The sequence below is a fragment of the Balaenoptera musculus genome, chromosome 11 (genome assembly GCF_009873245.2).
Source record: "Balaenoptera musculus isolate JJ_BM4_2016_0621 chromosome 11, mBalMus1.pri.v3, whole genome shotgun sequence".
In the NCBI taxonomy this organism is placed as follows: domain Eukaryota; kingdom Metazoa; phylum Chordata; class Mammalia; order Artiodactyla; family Balaenopteridae; genus Balaenoptera; species Balaenoptera musculus.
In genome coordinates, this window is record NC_045795.1 from 76,947,141 (window position 1) to 76,968,783 (window position 21,643).

Genomic DNA, 21,643 nt, shown 5'->3' on the forward strand with positions numbered 1-21,643 from the left:
TTCTGTAAGAGTAGGGATCATGATTTCTGTGATCCTGCTTTTGTACTTTTCTAAAGCTCAGAAGTACTAAAACAACCCTGAACTGAGAATGCACTCCACACATTACTTTTCTCAAATAAGAAGATGGATGTATAAGAGAAAGAAGTGTCCTTCTATATTAGAGAGAACCTCTAGTCTACCCTTTTTTCCATTCATCAGGATTTCTTCCGCTATGTCAAGAGGAGAAATCCTTCCGAGGCTGCAGGGGAAGAGGGAAGGGACCATATCTGATGAGAAATGTGAGACTTAGAGGTGAGAAGGAACGTGCTTAGGGTACCACATTTCAATGTGATTTCACCTGGACTTGACGTCTTATCACACAGCACCCAACCCTGTCCTGGCCCAGAGGGAAGCACATGCAGCTTGAAGAAGGACCTGCTCTTAGGAAATGCCTTTCACCAGGGTGCTTCAGAGTCGGTGCTGTGACTTGCATCTTCTGTCCCAGTTCTCACTGTCACAGATGCTGTAAGTGAACCCAGAAGGGGACCCACTTCTCCAGTAAATCCACTTTTTCAGGAGGCGATGAAAGAGTTCTCACTCAGGAGCCCCATGGGGTCTAGGAAATGTGCATTCAAGGAGGAGTGAAATATTTGGAAAATCCCCTAAACGAAGGGAATGTGGACGAGATATAGGCACAACCAAAGCTGGGCCTGCTAAGATCTGTTTCTGCGGTGGCAGTGTGCCCTGCTTTGGTGCAGGCTGTCTGTTTTTTTCCAGGGACAGGGAAGGCAGGCTCCTTTCCTGGGTTTCTTTCACCTCTGCAGAGGGACAGGAGGGGCTCAGAGTCTCAGGGTGGACACTCTAGCCTTCTAGGTGCGGTGTCGGCCTCACCGCCATCATGCAAGCTTGGCCTGTGCTTGCAGAGTAGACACACACGGCTTTCTGTGTGATTGTGGAACAAGAGCTTTGAGAAGAGGAGAAGATAATGGCAGGAAAATGAAATCAGCCCACTTGACATGCCTTGCTTGCTCTGATTTTTGACCCCTTCTGATTCCAGGCCCAGCCCGCTTTTTTCCACTAAATTCCCTCTCTTCGATGAAAAAAAATTTGTATATTCTTGCTAAACCCAACATTTGAGGCTTCTCAAGGTCTAATGACACGATTAAAACACAAGAAGGCCTGATTTTTCAAACCGGAGGCTGCCAACTTTTTTTTTGATCCTGCCCTACTTCAGTAAAATATTTTTGAGCAATGAGCCAAATATCTTTAAATAGATCACTAGTAATATAAAAATATTATCAATATAAATGTATAAATATCAGTCAAAGATATATCCATGTATCTTTTACATGATGTATGTTTACTTTGTATTAATATACTGCATTATTACATATCTCATAAAACATACACAAATATAGAAGTTTTAAAAAGATGGGCTAAAGATAAAGAACTCTATTTTTATTTTTAAAAATTCATTTATTTATTTTTTTGGCTGTGCTGCGCTGCTCACGGGATCTTAGTTCCCCGACCAGGGATCGAACCCGTGCCCCCTGCAGTGGAAGTGTGGAGTCCTAACCACTGGACCGCCAGAGAATTCCCAAAAAACTCTATTTTTAAATATCTTGGTAACCGTGGTGGCTTTGTACCATTATTCGCTGTTAAGTTATGGTGCCATATACATGTAAGGCAAGGCTCATTGTTGAGGATACTGGATGCGAATCCGTGGTTCAAGTGGACTTGTAGATAATCTCAAAACGTCTCCATTGACCTCTCATCCTGAGTGCACCGCACTGTTTTTATCTCGTGACGTGGATGGCAGAACTACTCGTTAGCAGGACTGATGTCACCTCTACCATTTTCACGTTGTTTGCCAGGCTTGCAACACCAGTATTACCTTCAGATCAGAGCTCTGCTGTAATAGTCTTTTCGGCCATTTGCTCATTTTGTGAGGGTTAATTTAGTTGAAATTCTATCATAAAATGTAGCAGTTCACGTGACTGGCACTAGTGAACAGTGATATGCCTTAGGGTGCTGGAAGGAAATGAGTAAGTCAGGGTGCCACGGGGTCGTGGAGACCTCTTGTGTTATCTCTCGAGATAACACCTGTCCCTGTATGTCACCTTGTACCATGTTCCGTATCCTGAGACCCCAGACTGTGGAAGATGGAGAGGAAGGACTTGCCGATCTCAGCGTAGCCTACCTTCTCCGCTGTGCTAGTTTGGGCTGAGAGGTGGGGCTGGGTCGGTGGGTGATGTGCTGGGAAACAAGGAAGGGGAGGAACTGGTAAAAGAAACCCCACCAGGGCCAGAAGAGCAGCAGGTAAGGCCCAGGGCCTCCTTCCGCGTCTGCTCGCTTGGCAAAATCAAAGCGGGTGGGGCGCTCTGGGCACCCGGAGCTTGTTAACAGGCCATCCACCATAGGGATCCTGGGCGCGCTTCCCACCGGCAACACGGTGTCCATTCGCCGACACAAATGGCCGCAGCTCACGACTGGCCGCTCCACAAAGGCTTCTTCCCCTCCGTGGTCGCTCCCTGGGGACACCTCCTGTCTAGGGTGGATGGAGGGATGTCACCGCAGTCCTCCTCCATCTTCATCCCCACTCCGCCACGTGCCCGACGGGCCGGCGACTCCTTTGTAAGTGTCAGCCCCGCTGAATTATTAGGGTCCTTATGGGTGCACATGAGTCCCGAGCAGTCCACGCACCTCATCTGGACATTCCAGGCTGCTAGTTGCGTACTCTGTCATCTCAGCCGAGGCCCATGTGTGCTGTGCTTTGATGTGGTGATACTGATGTGGGAACACAACCCATCCTCTGCAGTAAGCTGTACGTCAGCCAGCCCCAGCTTCTCTTAGTTACCTGGGTATTTGGGCAGGTCCTTCTGGGGGACGGTTTTACCCTGAGCCTTTACCTGGCTGATCCTCTCAAGCACTTAGCCTCTGTGTCTCTCCTTACCTCTGCATTCCCCCCCGGGAAGGCGTGCCTGCTCTTCAGACTAGATTATGTCCCCTTGCTGTGTGCTTCCCAGGTGTCCTTTCTCTAGCAGGGCACTCACCACACTGCATTGTAACTTCTGGTTTTATGTCTCTATTCCTTACGTTCTGTGTGGTTAAGGATTTTTGACTGTCACTATTCCTGTTTGCTCGGTGCATAGCGCAAATGAATGGACACAGTGGGCCCGTAACCCTATTTGATGAGTACAAGGTTGAGAGTATTGATTGCACTGTTGTCAAGAGTGTGGAGGAAAAGTCACTCTCTCATGACTTTTGTGAAATTATAATTCATGTATACTCTTTAGGGGACAATTTTGTAGTATCCGTCAAAATTCAAATTTCATTCAGCAAGATACTTTTTTTGAAATTTATCCTACATATATATATATATATACACACACACACATATGTGCAAAGAAATAAACTCAAGGTTATTCATAGAGGCATTGTTTATACAGCCAAAGACTGGAAACAATCTAAATAAATTATGATATATCTACACAGTGTATGTAGCTATGGAAACAAAAGGGAAGCCAGTATGGGCTGATACAGACTAATCTCCAAATATCCTGATATTTCAAGCAAAGTGCAGAGCAGTATGCATACAGTAACTTCCAACTGTGCTCTCTTTCTTTTTTATTTTAAGAGGGATATATACAAATATGCTTGTATATGCTATGCTTGTACATGCATAGAGTATTTCGGGAAGAATGCCCAGTAAATTGAAAACAAGGTTTTTCTCTCAGAAAAGATACTCAAGTCAGTTGGGTGGGATCATTAGTTTTCACTATATATCCATTTTGATTATTTTTTACTATATGCATGAGTTATTTTTCAGTTCAAAGGTTAACAAAAAGGAAACATAAAAATAAAAATGGAACAAACTAAATACTGTTGGGTGAATGAACACAGCATCAGAATCTTGAATGTGGCTATGTCCTCCTAAACTTGGGAAAAATCAGCGCGTAGAAACACTTTTCCAAGGGGTCCAAGGAATCACTTTAAAAAAGAGCACTTTTGCCCCCCAGCCGCTGTCTGTGGAGGTGCTGCCAGCAGAGGGCGCCCGTCCCACCAGCGCAAGGGCCAGGCAGGCGGGCTCCACCGCAAAGGTGGAAAGTTTCTGTGGCAGGAAGGAAGTATAAACTAGTATCTGGGGGAATGTGTCATGAGACTGGAGGAGAGTATGATTTGTTAAGAGATTAATGGCATGCTCGTGGCCTTCACCCCAACAGCAGAGCCAAGATTTTTATTTTTGCATAGGGACAACGCCGTGTAGTAAAAATAGAGATGATGTGGCATCATTCCTGGGAAGTCACTTACCTCCTCTGGGCCCCAGTGTAGTGGTCTGTACAGGAGGAGTAATAACTGGACCTTCCTCATAGGATTCAGATAAAGAATCAGTGAGGGGCTGCACACAGAGCCCTCAGGACAGTAGCCTGGCCAGTGGTAAACATGCAACTGTGCATGGGCCCCAACTAACTGGGTGGCTCTGGGGAGGTGTCTCCTGCCTTCCACAGGAATCAATTTTCTCCTCTATAAAGAAAAGACTTTGACTAGCCCAGTGTGTTTTAACTTTTTCAAGCGGAAACAGCTTTGAGAAGCTGGTGAATGCTTTGGATTAGCAAGTCCAGAAAAATGCACATACGCCCCTCCCCCCAACATGTGTAAATGGTTTCAAGGGGCTCCTGAGACCCATGGAGTGGACTCAGGTTGATGGTTCCTGGACTTGCCTCTTCTAACACTGATATTCTAGGTCTCTGAGACTCTCCTGATTCCTGATTCATGTCTTCATGGAAAAAGAAAGGTTTGAAGAAAAAGAAAAGGCAGGGTCCTTCCCCCACTCTGTGTGTCTCTCTTTCCCTAGGGACAGAAGTGAATATTTGTCATTCCTCAAAGAAAATGGGTAAACCTCTTCTTTTCTTTCATTCCCTTTCTTTTTTTGTGGGGGGCACTCTTTTTGCTATCAGCCTTGTTTACCTTTTGTTTTACTTCCATCTGCGGTCTAGGTCCTAGTAGTATGATTCCAGGTCAGTTCTATAGATGAAAGCCAGATTAAGGAATTGAAAAAACAAAGGAAGGGGACTTCGCTGGTGGTGCAGTGGTTAAGAATCTGCCTGCCAATGCAGGGGACATGGGTTTGAGCCCTGGTCCGGGAAGATCCCACATGCCACGGAGCAACTAAGCCTGTGTGCCACAACTACTGAGTCTGTGCTCTGGAGCCCATGAGCCACAACTACTGAGCCCACGTGCCACAACTACTGAAGCTGGCGTGCCTAGAGCCCCTGCTCCGCAACAAGAGAAGCCACTGCAATGAGAAGCCCGCGCACTGCAACGAAGAGTAGCCCCTGCTCGCTGCAACTAGAGAAGGCCCGCATGCAGCAATGAAGACCCAACGTGGCCAAAAATAAACAAATAAATTAATTAATTAAAAACAAAAGAAAGCGTGGTTAATGTGTTCTTGCTGGTGTTCTTAGGTGTGTGTACCTGTGTGCTTGCTTTGGGATATTCTGTCATTTTTCTACAGAGGATCAGAGAGGTTAAATTTATTGGCTAATGTCACAGAGCTTTCAGAAGGGATTATGCATTCAACCAGTAGAAATGAAATTTATTAAGTCTATGTGCTGGGCTCTGGGTATAGGAATAGGGTGGTGAACAAAATAATTTTAAGTTTCACGGTCATGGTACCTCCCTTGCAATGGGAAGAGGGATGGTGGCAGGGGCAAAAAGGGGGTAGGGCGTTAAGAGGTACAAACCACTACGTATAAAATAAGATATAAGGATATATTGTGTAACACAAGGAATAGAGCCAATATTTTATAATAACTATAAATAGAGTATAATCTATAAAAATACTGAATCACTACATTGCATACCTGAAACCAATAACATATTGTAAATTGACTACACTTTAATTTTAAAAAAGGAAAAAAATAGGTTTCTCTCCCCATGGAGTTTTCCAGTCCAGTGGGGGAGATAGAAGCCAAAATTTCTGTAAATTCTCTCTGTCTCATTGGTGATAGGTTCGGTGGAGGATGTGAACGGGGAGGAGCTGAAGTAGTAAATGAAGGCGGATGGGCAGTCAGCAAAGGGCTGTCCGAGGAGGAGGTGGCATTTATATAGAGAAGCAAGTGGCCTTTGGAAGAGCTGGGCAGTGGGGAGAGTGCTCCAGGCAGAGACGAAGCCTGCTGAGATGAGAAAGAATTCGGTTTATTTGAGGGACTAAAATTTGGCCAGCGATGCTGGTGCATACTGGATGAGGGGAAAGGCGAAAGCAAATGAGGCTGGGGAGGTGGGCAGGAGCCAGATCACCCGAGTCTCTGTGGGCTGTGCTACAGAGTTCAGATTTTACTATAAGCGGTATGGAGTCATAGAAGCATTTTAAGCTAGCAAGGAACAAATCCAACTTGTGTTCTGAAAATCTGTTTGGTACAGAGTCAAGAGCTGAGATGTAAGAAGATATTATAAAAGAAATTATTCAGATAAGAATTACTGGGGACTTCCCTGGCGGTCCAGTGGTTAAGACTCCGTGCTTCCAATGCAGGGGGCGCGGGTTCAAACCCCGGTCGGGGAACTAAGATCTAAGATCCCATATGCTGCACAGTGTGGCCCAAAAAAAAAAACAGACTACTAGAAAATTTTGGGACTTCCCTCGTGATCCAGTGGTTAAGACTCTGCCCTCCCAACGCAGGGGGCCTGGGTTCGATCCCTGGTTGGGGAACTAGATCCCTCATGCATGCCACAACTGAGAGTCTGCATGCTGCAACTAAAAGAACCCGTGAGCCGCAACTAAGACCTGACACAGACAAATAAATAAATAAATATTTTTTTAAAAAAAGAATTATTATCTCAGTGGTACTCAAAGGGATTGGTACCACCCCTTGAGATGTTTCAGAAATTTGGGGGACATTTTTGGTTGACAAAATAATTGGTGCTGGGCTCTGCTGGTATTGAATGGGCGGGGCCCAGGGATACTAATCATCCTGCAGTGAGCGAGCTACTCCTCAACGATGAGGAATCGTACAACCCACCTGATTTTTGAATATTCCCACCAGATATGAACGGAGGTAGAAAAAACCGCTGGTGATCAAATGAGTCTAGCTCCTAAATCTTTTTTACATATACACTATAAGTGTGTTTGGCACTTTTCCAGGGAAATCAAGGAAACTTTGTTACCAAGATTGGTTCACTGTTTCAGTAAATTACTGATACTTGGGGTTTTGAGCCCCCATCCTCTGGAGGGGACTTTGTCACCTGCGCAGTGATTCTCCATATGGGAAAAGTAAAGACTCCTTCCTTGGGTCTTCAGTACAGCTGTGGTTGAATCTTTACATTTTGAAATTATTATAATTTCCCTTTTATGTCTCTTTTATATTATGTCACTGTGCTGACTTTAAAATCGTTAGGGTGTCGGTCTGTTAAATTATCTAATACTTTTGCTTCACGATAGAAAGGGTATTGCACATCCTTGCGCTCAAGGGTGTCTGGGGCTCATGGTGCTGAGAACTCCTGACCTATCTTCTGCAATGCACACAGATTTAAAGAGGGGAAACTGAGGCTTGGCGAGGTTGGGGGTCTTGCCCAAGGTCACACAGTCAATGAAGAGTAGAGCCAGGGAGTCAAACCTCGAAGCTGGGCTTATCAGAAATTGGCGGTACTGCCTCTCGGGACCCGGGGACTCCGGCCCTCCACAGCTTCTTGTGATGGAGAATCCTTGTGATGGGGAGCACTTACCCGTCCCAGCTCCTTGTCCTCCAAGGCCAGGACTCCTGTGCTCTCTGTGAACAGCTTCACCTTCACAGCGGGCAGTGCGTGGGTCGTAGAGAAGTCACCCTGGGTGCCCCAGCTGCAGACAGAATCAGAGAGGTTAGTGCGGAGACCTCCGCCTGGACAACGCTAAACTTAGCCCCGCCTTCTTCCTGGGTCGGGTGAATGCAGGGTTAACCCGAGGCATCGAGGCATTGAGGCATGAAGGCATGCTGCCTGTCACATCCCCCTCCCCTCCCAAGCTGCCAGAATGACAAAAAGTGTTAATTATCTTGTTAGGCAAATGCAAGACAGATGCTCAGAAAGTTGCCAGGGGTCTTCACAGAGCACTAGAAGGAATCACTTGGAATTAGCATGAAGTCGAGTTGGTGAGAAATTTGCCCCATGCATTTGTTATCCCTACAAACTATTCCAGGGTAACCACTAATATTTCCTTGTAGCCTTTCCAAGAATCCCTAGTTCTTGGAAACTGCTGTTCTAGATTTTGAGATGCAGCTTCATTTGGCAGGAGCTAACACCTGACTTTACAATGAGACCTCAATAGTAGTGGGAAGGGAGGGAGCCCCGTTTCCACTGGCATTCAAAGTTAAGTTGAATAGAGCAATGGATGAAGCTTAGTTTAGCCCTGTTAAAGAGGAACGAAGGTCGAAGGATATGATGTGGGAAACGCCCTTCCCCACTCACTGGTCTCTGGGAATCACAGTAGATCTCCCAAGAGGAGAGCCTGGCTTACCTAGCATCTGGGCAGACTGCCAGTCTGAGCTGACATGAGCCCCTGATGGGTCCCTCAGATGTGATCTTTTCATTCACTCATCATGCTTCTTACAGAGCCATCTCCATCCACTCTGTACCTGAAATCAGCGTGATCTTCAGGAAGTATCAACTGGATTGCATTGAGCCCCTGCCCTAAACCCTTCCACGGCACCTGTTCCATTGCACTGGGCACAATCCAGACCCCGTGGTATGCTGTCCCACTCATCCACTCGAGTGTCATGGGCCCCCTTATTGTGCTACCTCAGGGCTGTTGCATGCACGGTTCCTTCTGTTGGCAATGCTTCTCCCCACCCTTCTCTTCACCCGCTACCTCTCAGGGGCTCAGCCAGAGCTGAGAACATGTCCCTTGATCTCCCAGTCTCAATTTTTTTCCAGTGTTAAACTCTCTTGAACATACTGTTTAATTTTCTGTCCTAGCAATCATTGGATTTGTAATGATTGATTTACTTGCGTGATTGTTTAACAGCTAAATCCTCTAATATTCTGTAAGCTCCATGAGTGCGTGGACTGTGTGTTTTGTTTATATTGCATTACCACAGTACTTAGCACACAGAAGACACTTCATAAATATTTGTTGAATAAATAAATTGTGCAAATATATATTCTTTTACAGAACTAGGAAACAGGAATAGATATAATGTTGTATAGAAATGTTTTTTTTTTCATTTTGCCTATGTAATGGCCAATTTCCGTATTTTAAGTTACTCATTTGATATTATTTTTAATGACTATAATATTACACCTGATGGATGCATCATAATTTATTTAACCATTGTTCTATTATTGAGATTGGGCTGGACATTACTTTTTAATTTCATCTCTGTTTATTTCCTTGGGAAGTGGAGAGTTAGATGGGAGACCGTTTCTTCGTTCATTTATCAACAAACATGGTGGTGCTCCTACGGTGCTGCAGGAACTGTGCTCATCAGTGGAAACTTTCAAGTCTTGGGACACCTATTCCCAAAACGCTCTCCACACAGTTGGTGACTATCCTCCTGCCATCTGGGAAGAAGAGTGCAAGTCACATGGCTTCTTGCCCACTCTGGGTGTCCCTATTCACTTTTTCTTCTGGCCAATTTAATCACTGCTGTTCTCATGGGCCTTTCCTTGATTAATAGCAGGCTTGACTATTTTACTCTGTGTTCATTGGCTGTTTGTATTTCCTCTTTTGTAAATGATGGAACTCTGACTTCTAGCGTCAAGGTTGCACTCAATCGAATAAATCCCATTAACTAAACTCAAAGACCTGAGGACTCTAGAGTGTTGGTAAGAGAGCACCAGAAAGAGATAAGGGGGTGCCCAGCTCCATGGGGATCCAAGTGTGCAAGAACCATTGAGAAAGCACAACAGTCACAAGAGAGAAAGGGGAAGGACACGAAGAGGACATGAGACACGGCGAGAAGCAACAGGTTTCAAACACAACAGCAAAAGGTGAGATGTACGGATGGAAGCTCCTAATTTTGGACATCAGCCACAGCAGCAAGCTCCTAAAATAGGGGAAGCTTTGTCCTAGTAAAGGCAACGTGACAAAGCATAAGGTTTTGAACCCAGCATTCTTAGTTCAAATCCTGATGAGTCACTTACAAACTGCAGGACTTGGGGCAAGTTAATTAACATCCCTGAACCTCAGTTTCCTGAGCTATAAAATAATATCATTTCACAGAATAGTTATAAAGAGTAAATAGCAGCAGGCTTGGAATAGCATAAGAGTCCCCCAAATTTTGGCTACCTTCCCTTCCCCAAATAAGGATACACAAGATGTATTCTAGTAACAGCGATAATCACTTATATTTTGTGTTACCCATTCAACACATACTTATTAAGCACCTACTAAGTATCTGACCCTTTGCTGGGCAAGCAAGATGGACATTACCCTTCCTACTACACAGGGTAAGAGGTAAAACAGTTCATATTGTACCCATTTCACAGATGAGAAAACTGAGAAGAACCTCAAGATCTTGTCCATTTTATTACAGTGAATTGTGATCAAGTTGGGCTGGAACACAAATCTCTTAATTCCCAGTTTATAGCTCTTGCTGCTATTACTGTCATGATTATCAATAACACGCATGACTAATGATTAACAATTTTGGCAAAAAACATGATCATTACTTTACTGTTTATGGTTAATTGTGCTGTGAATCTCTTTGGGCATTTATCATGCTTGGTCATGGAGATAAGGAAGATTCCTGCCGGAAACAAAGAGAGTTCTGGAGTGAGATGCTCTAACGCTAAGCCATAAAGAGGCCTTAATCCCAGGTCCCTGGGAATTCCCCACACTGGATCCCTGTGACACTGTCCTTGAAACTGGTTGGTAGGGATTTTCTGGCCTGTTCAGTGGGCACGAACCCCGTCTGCCTGAACCCCTGCTGCTACCCAAGGATGCTCAGCTCATAATGCGTTCAACATGACTCAGACCGTGGGGCAGGGCGAGGTCTCTGAGACCCCATCAGCTGGATGGAGTTGAAGCCACTGGAGGCTGCCCTGACAACCCCTGTGCATTTGGACAGTGATTTGCTTCTCCTTTCCACCAGGCCTGCAGCTGTGCTCTTGGCTTCCTACCATGACCCTTGGCTCACCTCAAGTTGCTAGGTCGCTATTGAATCCCAATTTATCCACCAGATTTCAAAATGGATACCTGGCTCACTGGAGCAGGAAAAAAAAGAAAGTCTAATCAGGACCAGCTATGTCATTTTCAGGGCCCAGTGCAAAATGAAAATGTGGGCTCCCTGTTCAAAAAGCAGGAAAAAGTGCCATTAAAGATACTAAAATACAGTGTTTTCCTTTCTCTGAGGATTTCCTCTGCTCAAACACATGCTCATTACTCTATCAGACACCCCACTTAACTGACTCGAGCTCAAAGATCAAATAATTAAGAATTTCAAGATGGCAATGCGGAGCATGAAACCAAACGGTCTGAGTGTGGGACCTGTGCAGCCGCAGAGGTCACAAGCTCGTGAATCAGGCTCTGAGCCCAAGGCCACCCAGTCTGTTTAGCGTGGCCAGAGGATGGGCCATGCAGGGGAGGTCGCTACAGTCACAGGACTGTGAAAACCACTCCTGCCTTCTTTTGGTCAATGCTTCCTATTCATAGGAGCCCCAAGGAGATTTAGTTATCAGCACTTTCCCTGCCCCTCTCCCCGTTGGGAAAAAAATCATGAAAATGTCCACTTTTTGTCTTTTTCCAGCCATGGAAAGACCTGACTATAACAAAAAACAGCTAATATTTCTTCAGAGCTTCCTATGTGCTAGTCACACATTCCTATCTCCAAAATGTTAGATGGTCATACGTCTATTTTGTCTTTTTAAGCCCTCTTGGCCATCCTGTGAAACGCTTATAACTATCACCCCCATAGTTACAGATGAGGAAACTGAGGCTCAGAGAGCAGATTAGTCATGTGTCCAAGGTCACAGGGAGCAAATGGCAATCTGCCTGCACAACCCAAACTCTTAGTCGTGCCGCCACATTGCCTTGCTCCCAAATGCCACAACTCGCTCCTCTGTGCCTGGATCCAGTTAACGTCAATCACCTCTGTAACTCAACTGCAAAGTTCTGTTTCAAAATGGATGGAACTCTGGGCTGCATTAGATTTATGTCACATGCTCAATATACTTCACAGAGTGCTACGTAACCTGCAGACAAATCAGTCCGTGGTGGAACCTTGGCCTTTTGGCGGAGCCACGTAATGATAAATGAATCTATTTCTCATTGTTGCCTTCTTCTCTGCTCATTTCTTTTCCTTTGCTGAGCACTGACTGTGGCTATTTAAATGAATATCTCTTTTAAAAGTTTCCCAGGACTGAAATAAAATTCTGCTTTGATTTGAAAAGACCAGAGGTTGATAGTATTTATGGCAAGGAGCAGTTGGGAAGGTTAACTAACTTCTCTCTGAACATAAAGTACATAAAGTCAAGTGGGTGAGGTGTCTCACTTCCCTGATCTTATCATGTCTGCTACTATACTCACACTGTACAGCCAGTTCACAAAAGCACTAAAAACAGTCATCAATTATTGAGTGCTTATGGTTTGCCAGGTCTTGGGCTGAGGGCTTTTCATGGGTTATCTCATTTAATCCTTCTGACAGGTCTGCAAGGTATATCCTGATTATCCCCACTTTATCAATGGAGAAACTAGGACTTGGAGAGGTTAAGTAACTGGGCCAGGGTTTCAAACTATCACAGAGCTGGGTTTCAAACTCAGAGTTTCTGACCTGAAAGTCCATGCATTAAACCATAGAGCTTTGCTGCTTCTCCATAACTCATAACACAGTATTAGAGTGTAGTGTGACAATTATCTGTGTGTGTATCTGGCTCTCTCTCTAGATGGTTAATACCTTGGGGCAAGGAGCATAGTGTGTGTGTGGGGTGTGTGTGTGTGTGTGTGTGTGTTAAATCTACTGTACCAAGCACAGGGCGGCACCCAATAAATATTTGTTTAATGACTAGGAAGATGTGACAAATTCGAAATACTCATGTCACCAGATTCAGGGGATTGTGGAGAGATGCCACACAGGAAATATGCAAGAGCGTGACTGCCCCCTTTAAGCCAAAGTGAGGGTTTATCTCCTTGGGGATCAGATGTTTTGCCGGAGCACACCAACTCCCTGAAGTGTACAGAGTGGCTGGCAGCACGCAGAGGGGACCCAGGCGACAGAGCAGCAAGGACAGCATTCTGAGGAGCAGGGCGTAGGTCTTTGAAGGTCAAGGAGTGGTTAGCTCAGGAGGCCAAGAGCTGGAAGCAATGTGGATGCCAACAGTATAATGTTGGAAAGCACCACTGAGTTACAAAATGAACTACTGTTATTAGTTTCGGTCTTTTCAACCGGAAGCAACACAAGCACAGACTATGGAAATGCAGTCACCCACAGTGGCACCTCCAAAAATGAAGGAACATGTATTGACACATGTGTGCTCATTCCAAATCAAATACCTTTTGCAAGAGGCTGGAGAACAAAGAGAAGAACAGTCCAGCCCACGAACCTACATGTGCACATGGTGTTGGATGAAGCTCTGACTTCCACTGCTGAGGGCTCAGACCTCTACTATGCCCTGCATTTAGAAAACACTTCCTGAATGTCTACGATGTGAAAATCACTGTGTTAGGTGCTGCTGTGGACCCAAAGATGCATGAGATATCAGCGCTGCCCTTATGGATGTGCTATTCTACTCAGGGTGATGTCACGTCCAGAAATGATAACAGTTGTTAGGTGTGAGCTGAAGCCTTGGCTTTCACACCTGTAACTGGGGATAAGAATAGTACTGACCCCAGAGAGTCGATGGAAGGATAAGTAGGAGATAAACTATTGCATATACAGTGTTCAACACAATACCCAGCACGTGGAAAGCACCAAAAAAAGTAAGTCTTTCATTTCAGGATTACAGACCAGGGGTTGGTAAACTAAGGTCTATGAGTCAAGTGTGCTGACTACTTGCTTATGTATGGCTGATGAACTAAGAATGGTTTTTACATTTTTAAGTGGCTGAAAATAATTAAAAGAAGAGTAATATTTTGGGACACATGAAAATTACATGAAATTCAAATTTCAATGCCCATCAATAAAGTTTTATTAGGACACAGCTACGCCCATCTATTTATTGATACAAATCGCCTTTTGCACTTCAAAAGCAGAGGTGAGTAGTTACGACAGAGACCTTATGGCCAACAAGCCTCAATTATTTACTTTCTGGTCCTTTACTGAAAATGTCTGCTGACCCCTGCTATATACACAGTTAAATCGCCGGCTCATGGGAGTAGTTTTATTTTCATTAGCAGATGAGAAGTAGGTATGCTCACCAGAGCGCAGCCACAAAGATAAACTGTAAACATGCACTTACAAGGAGAGCTCACCCCATGGCGATTCAATGTGCTGCTCTAAATTCTTCCTGGAGCTCTTGCTAGCACTCTTGGTGTACTGGAAAACTGGGGATTGTATATCACAGCATTTCAGACACGTGGTGCCCAAATGCTGCTTCCAGATCCACTTGAGCTGGCTGACTCATTCAGTCACACTACATCATTATTAATATCAAATAATAAACAAGAGTAACAGATAATTCATATTTGGGGGAGGGTGTAGATGATTTTTAAAGTCACAGCACATTACTTCTCCGAACCTGTTCCATAGGGCCACTGCTTTGAAAGTGAATACTTTGATCTGGGGGAGAAAATAAGGGAGAGGGATGTGCTTGGGTGGAGGGAGGGAGAAATCTACGGGCAAAGCAACCTTCTACTGTGTGTTTGGCGAGCATCTGCTCCATCTCAGTCACATCTCTGTTTACTATTTAAAGCCTCTTATTTGTGGAAGCCTCCTCAGACCATATGTTATCAACAAATGTTGCTAATCAAATACACACAGTAATTTTCATCAGAATTTCCCCCACCCCCCCTCATGAACAAAAAACAAACATTCGCCACAAAGGGAATATACCTCCCAAAATGACAGTAAACATCCACTGCAAACCTTTGACAACAGAGTGATATTTACGAATGCGTATGTGACTAAGCCAAGAACACATCCACTTTAGGCAAATAAGGACCCTTGGAGAACTGGATTTTTGTGCAGTTTGGTGTTGGGGGATGATGTCATTAGTTGCCATGGCGATGCTCAGCATAAGGTCATCATTCATGCCACCGAGACTGGATTTGCATTTATTCAAGGTATATGGCTCATGCGAGCTGGGCGTTAGATTGGTGTGGTTCATAAAACTAACTGCCAGCTTTAACAAGGGAGAAGTGTCATTTCGGGGAATCAAACTTCCTTGGTCCTGTTGCTAAGAGGGAAAGTTAATAATTGCCTGGAGACAACTGCATTAAAATCTTTTGGCCTGCCTTTCAGGCAGACGGCATGATATTCTACATCAAGCGAATCAACTGTACCATCACAGTGTGTTTCATGCAAACTCATGGATAGGATGTGATTCGGGCCCTTTAACGTACTAGAAAAGCTAAACTACCTCTTATCTACATAAATGAGGCGTTTGCTTTGTAAAAATTGGGTTGTCTGGGAGGCGGAGGGATGGAGGCTCCAATTTGCCTACCTGACATTTCCACTGGAATAGCTCCTCTCCAGGAATCGGAAATCAAATGTGTTCAAACCTCAGCTTTAGTGTTCTCCCCGCACATCTGTTCCTCTAAGGTTTTCCCAGCTTAGTCACAGGAACTGCCAGCCACCCAGAAAAGAAAGGTTAGAAGTGCCAGGAAGAGGGTGGGTGGAATATTTACATAGCGTGGACAGTTAGAACTTTACCAAGAAGCAATTATTACCGGTACTTCTTTATTTGGTTTCTTGTTTGTCTCCTCCTACTAGAATGTAAACTCCTCAAGGGCAGGGATCTGTGTCTGTTTCCCTGCTATGTCTGAGGATGGCTGGCTGTATCCCCCGCACCTAGGGCAGTGCCTGTCACATGGCACATGTCCAACAAGCATTTACTGAAGAAATGAATTCAATGAATTGTGATTTTCTCCACACACGTATGCACATTTGGAGATGAGATTCAAGTTGAAAGCGAAATTGAACCATGTTGGCTTCTCCTGGACTTACATTCTTTGGCATGGTTAAAGAGGAAGTACAGGAAAATTCTATACTATAAACTTTATAAGGGCAGGGACCAAGCCCATCACTGCTGTAGTCCAATGTTTAGCTCTGCCCAGTGCAGAAGAAGCACTCGATAAATGCCTGTTGAATGAAGGCCAGAGGAGATCAAATACAGGAGATCTGTGCATCAATCCTAATTTTCTCATTAGCTATGTGACCTTGGACAAACCACTGGTAGGGTCTCAATTTACTTATCTCTATAATAGGGGTAGGGAGGCTACTATACTGATATTTTCTGTCCTAAAGACAAAAGCCTGGGTATTTGATTTCTAGCATTTCCTTTTGATTCCTTCTTAAGGTTTTCATCACTCTGCTTATATTACCCTTCTGTTCTTATATGTTGTCTACTTTTTTTTTTTTTTTTTGCCATTAGAGACCTTAGCATATTAATCATAGTTGATTTAAATTCCCAGTCTGATAATTCCAGCATCCCTACCATACCTGTCTCTTCAAACTGTGTGTTTTGTCTTTTCAACACTTTTGTTGGAAGTGACGTACGGGGCAAATGGAAGCCCTTATGGCTCCAGGAGCAATTTCTTCTCCCAGTCTTCTGCTCCAGGAGGCTATGATTCTCTGTATCTGTTTGTCTATCTCTCTTAATCTGCAGGCAGCGGTTCGCCCTGTGACCTAAAATTCTCTGATAGATCTAAGAAGAGTTGCTGATTTTCCCTTTGTTCAGCCTTTTTCTTGTTGTGAGGACAAAAACCACACCTTCCAAGCTCTTTACATGCCAGACCGGAAACCGGAAATCCACTGGAGCCTGGACTTGTTAAGATCCTATCCGGCTGTGAGAGCTTAGACTCTATTCTTCATTGGAGGTTGACTCATAAGAAAATATATAGATGGTCAAAAAGAAAATCTAAATGGGAAACCCAAGGTTGGAGCTAAGTAACGGAATGGTGTGGGATTAGGGTGCACGGGGTGGGATGTGGTGCTGGTACAGCGGGTGGGGTGGGCCTGGGGTTGGGAGTCGTGGGCTACATCATGAAGATGACAGCACCTCACGTGGCTTGACAGGGTTGCCTTCGCTGGAATGGAGTCTATAGCTTGGCCTAAAGATATCCTCTGTCATTATGAAAGGCGGTGAGTTTTTGTCATTGGAAATGATGGCTGTCTCCCCATTCTGAGGTTCTCCTGCATCTCCATCACCTAGCTGCCTTCCTCTAACCATCTGTTTATTCCAAGTTCCTAAGGACCGTTAGAGAAAAGGAATTGTTCACTGCATGGTGGACATAAAAAGGCACCCACAGGAGGTTGCTGGGAACACATTCATTCACTGTCTTCTCTCTGTGGCTCAGCCAACCAACGCCTGTTTAATTTCCCACACTGGGCTTTCTCCTATAATTGCTCTTGTAACCTGAGCCTCGTTATTAGGGTTGCAACCTGTGGTTCTCATAAACAACTAGGAGGTGCTCTAGTTGATTGTGTCTTTAGAACTTCAACCTGCCTTAGGACACCTCACAGCCTCTAGAAGGCTCACGGTATACAGTCAGAGAGGCTACAGCTGTCAGGAAACCTGGCCAGGGGAATTACAGAATGCAATGCAAACCCCTTTGCATTCCAGCCAGTTCTACTGAGAGCATGAACCAAATGAGGAAAAACAACTGGGGGACACAGAGCAACAGACTCAGAGTTGACAGGGGCCCTGAAGATCACTGTGGCCAAGCTCCTCATTTACAAATGAGGAAGCTGGTGCAGTGGGGATGAGTCAGGCTGTTTAATTTTTATCATTTCACAGCTTTATTATCTCAGACAAATTTATTAGCCTCTCAGATCTCAGTTTTCATGTTTATAAAATGGGCACATTAACAGTATCTATCTTATAGGGCTTTCTATCTGCCTGTCCCCCAATTAAATGACAGAAGCACTGAGTACAATGTAAGCTCTTAACAAAGGGCAGCTTGCATTATCCGGGGGGTTCAGGATTAAGGGAGCAGGCTCGGGAGTCCAGCAGCCTGGATTCTACATCCAGCTGTGCCACTGTCTACCCGAGTGATTTTAAGCAGCTGACTGAATGTCTTGTGGCCTCTATTTTCTTACCTGTAAAATGGGATGTTAATAGTGCTTTCCCTCTTAGCATACCTCTTGTTAGAATTCGATGTGAAAATGCTACCCAGCCTGGTCATCAATAAAGCCCTCCGTAACTATTCAGGACATCTCAGAGATACAGAACAACTTAGTCCAAGTGCCAGCGTTAGAATCAAACATCAAGATGTGAGCTGACCTTGTAAGTGTTTTCAAAACCATCTGAGTAGTGGCTTTTGTGTTTTCTCAGTCTGGGTAAAATAAAATTGGGACTTGAATTTGGGTTGATTTTTTTGGGCAGCTATGGCAAAGGGGTAAGAGCTGAGAACTCATTCTCACTTTCTCAAGACTTCCTTCTCTCAAAGTGCCTGAAACATTTCCCCTCACCCCCATCCTGCTTCTCATCCTTCACTGGCCTTTTCTTGACCCTGGCGGGTATATCAGAGTATTACTCAAAGAGATTCACCTTCTCCTGCCTTCTCCAGGAGAAAAGCTTTCTTCCTGCCCCACTGGTATTAGCCTTGTCCATGTGACTACTTGCTTTGGTCTCCTTCTGGGCAGAGCACATATAATCCCCAAATTTGACTTTGAAATTACCCAGGTGACTTTCCTCGGCCAATGGGGTATTAGCAGATGTGATAGAAGCAGAGGCTTGAAATGTGCTTGAATGCTCGGGCTTATTCTCCTGAGCCTCTGTCATCACCATAAGCAGAACTTCCTCCAGGTAGCTGTGGATCCTTCAGCCTGGATCCCACAATGGTCCACATGGAGCAGGCCTGAGCCCAAGCCAGAGTGAGGAGCCAGGGCCAACCAGACCCACAGCGTGAAGCACAGCCACCCAGCCGAGCCTGGCCTGAGCCAGCCAACCCCCCACCGATTTGCAGGTAAGTGAATGAAATAAATGACTGGTTTTAAGCCACTGAGTTTTGAGGCAGTCTGTTACACAGCAATAACTAACTGATACAGTGCCTTTATCTGGTGCTTAATCACATCATCCTGGTGCTACTCTATATGGCGTAGATTGGTCTGGAGCCCTCAGCTAGAAGAGCACATACTGGAGAGCTCAGACCCATCTCACAGTCCTTTCATATTATTAAAAAGTCTATTGCAGTCACGCAATAAACACCCGCCTAATAACCTTGTTGGTTTGAAAAAATAGTTCCCAGCTCATATGTCCTCATAAAACAACCTCCCTGTTTGCCAGTGTCAAATGAGGCAGTTTCTCCACAGTGTAAGAACTGGACTCAGGCCTGAGTGTGCTGGTGAAGGGGGCCACAGGAACTGTCTAGGTCCCCTAAAGAGCAAGAGGGTCAACACCTCCTAAGGCCAAGGCAGGCAGCCAGTGTCTCTCACACCACTTGTGGTCAAGTGCTCCCAGGGGGAGCCCTAACCACATCAAAGGCGTTCCAGATTAAGCCTCCCACATGCAAGGTGATGAGCATTAAGCCAACCTCGGCAACACTTGAGCGCCCCCAACACTTGTGGCTCTGTCCGAGTGGGCATCCAAGCGGTGATGGGCACACAGAGGCAGCCCTTGGGGGTTCAGGGATGGCCATTCAGAGCTTCGGCTGCCCTCCAAGCAGCCAGCCCCCTCCTGTGAGACTTCCCAGTTGCCTTTGATAGAGGGGATTATGGGAGCTGTTGTTCGTTTTGCTTTCCTGGGCTGGGTTCCCACCATCCCACAGAGCGGGATCCCTGAGGACCCTGCTGTGAGCTAAGCTTGTCTCTTCCCCCAAGGACTGGCTGGTGGATTCGTTCTTTTTTCTCCCTGTTTCACATTTGTGAGAAACCACTGGGAGTGGTCATGAATGCCAGGAGTCTCAAAGGGAAATGGTGAATGGGCCAGCTGGCCAAATGTCCTTCGGTAAGAACCGAGGTGTTGTCTTAGAGCATCGGGGAAATTGCTCTCTAGACCAAGTGCGATGGCATAGGCCCAATGTGGAGCCAGAGAGTTGTTCTTGAAAAGTGACAAATCTCAGTTGTAAAGAAATATCACCGTCACTCAACCAGTCCATGGTATACCAACACCATCTTAGTGGGGTGAAAACACTACCTATGTTCCCAGTCAAATCTGGCTCTCCTTGGGCTGACCACAGGGGTCCTCCACAGCGCCCAGCTACATTTACTTTGGGACTCCCACGCACATAATATTAAACACACTAAAAGGACTCCTCCAGACCATCTTGTAAAAAAATGTATAAAAAACTGGATGAAAGTTGAAGTGAATTGCCATCAACTACTGGATATAGGTTAAATTTAAGAGACATGTAATTCAATATTTTTTTTTGATTTTGCAATTATCTTTACTTTAGAGTTAAAACATTTCCAGGGAAAGGATGTAATGATTATTGTGTAGGTATTAACACATTTTTGACCGGAGACGTATTACGACTACAGGTGTTAGTTTCTGCAAAAATCCCCCAGTCAGTAATGTGTTAATGTACTGTGTACATAATGATGTAATCATTATTATGCAGCACTTAGGAGCTGGAGCTCTGAAATCAGACACACCTCAGTTTCGTGTTGTCAGGTATTAAAGTAGATACAGATACGGCAGACCACTAACCAGCTGTGTGATCTTGGGTAAGTCTCCTAACCGCTCTGAGCCTCAAATTTCCCATCTGCAAATGGGACCATAACAATGTCTACCTCTTTGGGGTGCTGAGAGGATTAAACAAGACAATGAATGTCAAGGGCTCAGCACAGTGTCAGGTACCTTTGAGAGTCCTCAGGAAATCTTGGCTGGTTTGTAATTTAGGATGCTACTTGGGCAAGAATGTACAGAATGGATTTGAGTATGAACAGGCCAAGGAACATGTAATAGTTTAGACGGCACAAGATAAAGGTCTCAGAATCATGAGTTGGAGGGAGGATGGGTGAGGTACTAAAAATAGAGATTTCTAGGCCCCAATATCAACTGTGCAAAAATTTATATAGAGAGGGGTCTGTCCAGGAGTGTTTATTTTTAATGATCTTCCTTGGTGATTCTGCTGCTTGGCTATGTTTGTGAACTACTGTGGAGTCTACAGTCTTCAGCTGAGTGCTGCATGAACAGCGAACAGGACTACAGCAAATACTTTAAGTTTCACAAAGATGAACAAGCAGACAGGCCCTGGTCTCCCAACTATAGATTTCCCCTCAATATTAGGTGACCCTTGAAGGAAGGAAAGAATAATTACTCAGTCTCCTTGAGATGCTGACCCCACATAAACTATCTTTTGTAGTTTGAGAGCTGTTAATGGGCACACTGGAACGGTGGTTCTTGGAACGACGATTTTGTAAGAGTTACCACAATAGTGACTCTTAGTGGGAAGTTATGAGTGACTCTCCCACTCCCCAGCAAATGGTGATGATAATAATACAGTTCTGACTGAGGGCTGATTACACGCCAATCACTGTTCCAGGGACTTTTACATGAATCACCTCATTCATTAAACTGAGATGTGAACCTGAGTTGAATGAATGTTGACTATCCCACGTCTGAGTCGGAGGAGGTCAGCCCAAGTCAGGAAGGC

The 21,643-nt window shown here is 44.9% G+C and overlaps 1 protein-coding gene across 20 annotated transcripts in view; it reads right to left on the minus strand.

The window, feature by feature from the left end:
- The window catches only part of CADPS (calcium dependent secretion activator), a 477,472-nt gene that overhangs the window by 187,596 nt on the left and 268,233 nt on the right, over positions 1 to 21,643 (minus strand). For all 20 annotated transcript variants that reach the window (XM_036869030.1, XM_036869050.1, XM_036869049.1 and 17 more), the window contains exon 7: positions 7,702 to 7,813. In XM_036869030.1, the coding sequence (XP_036724925.1) occupies positions 7,702 to 7,813 (112 nt within the window). The remainder of the gene's footprint in view (positions 1 to 7,701; positions 7,814 to 21,643) is intronic.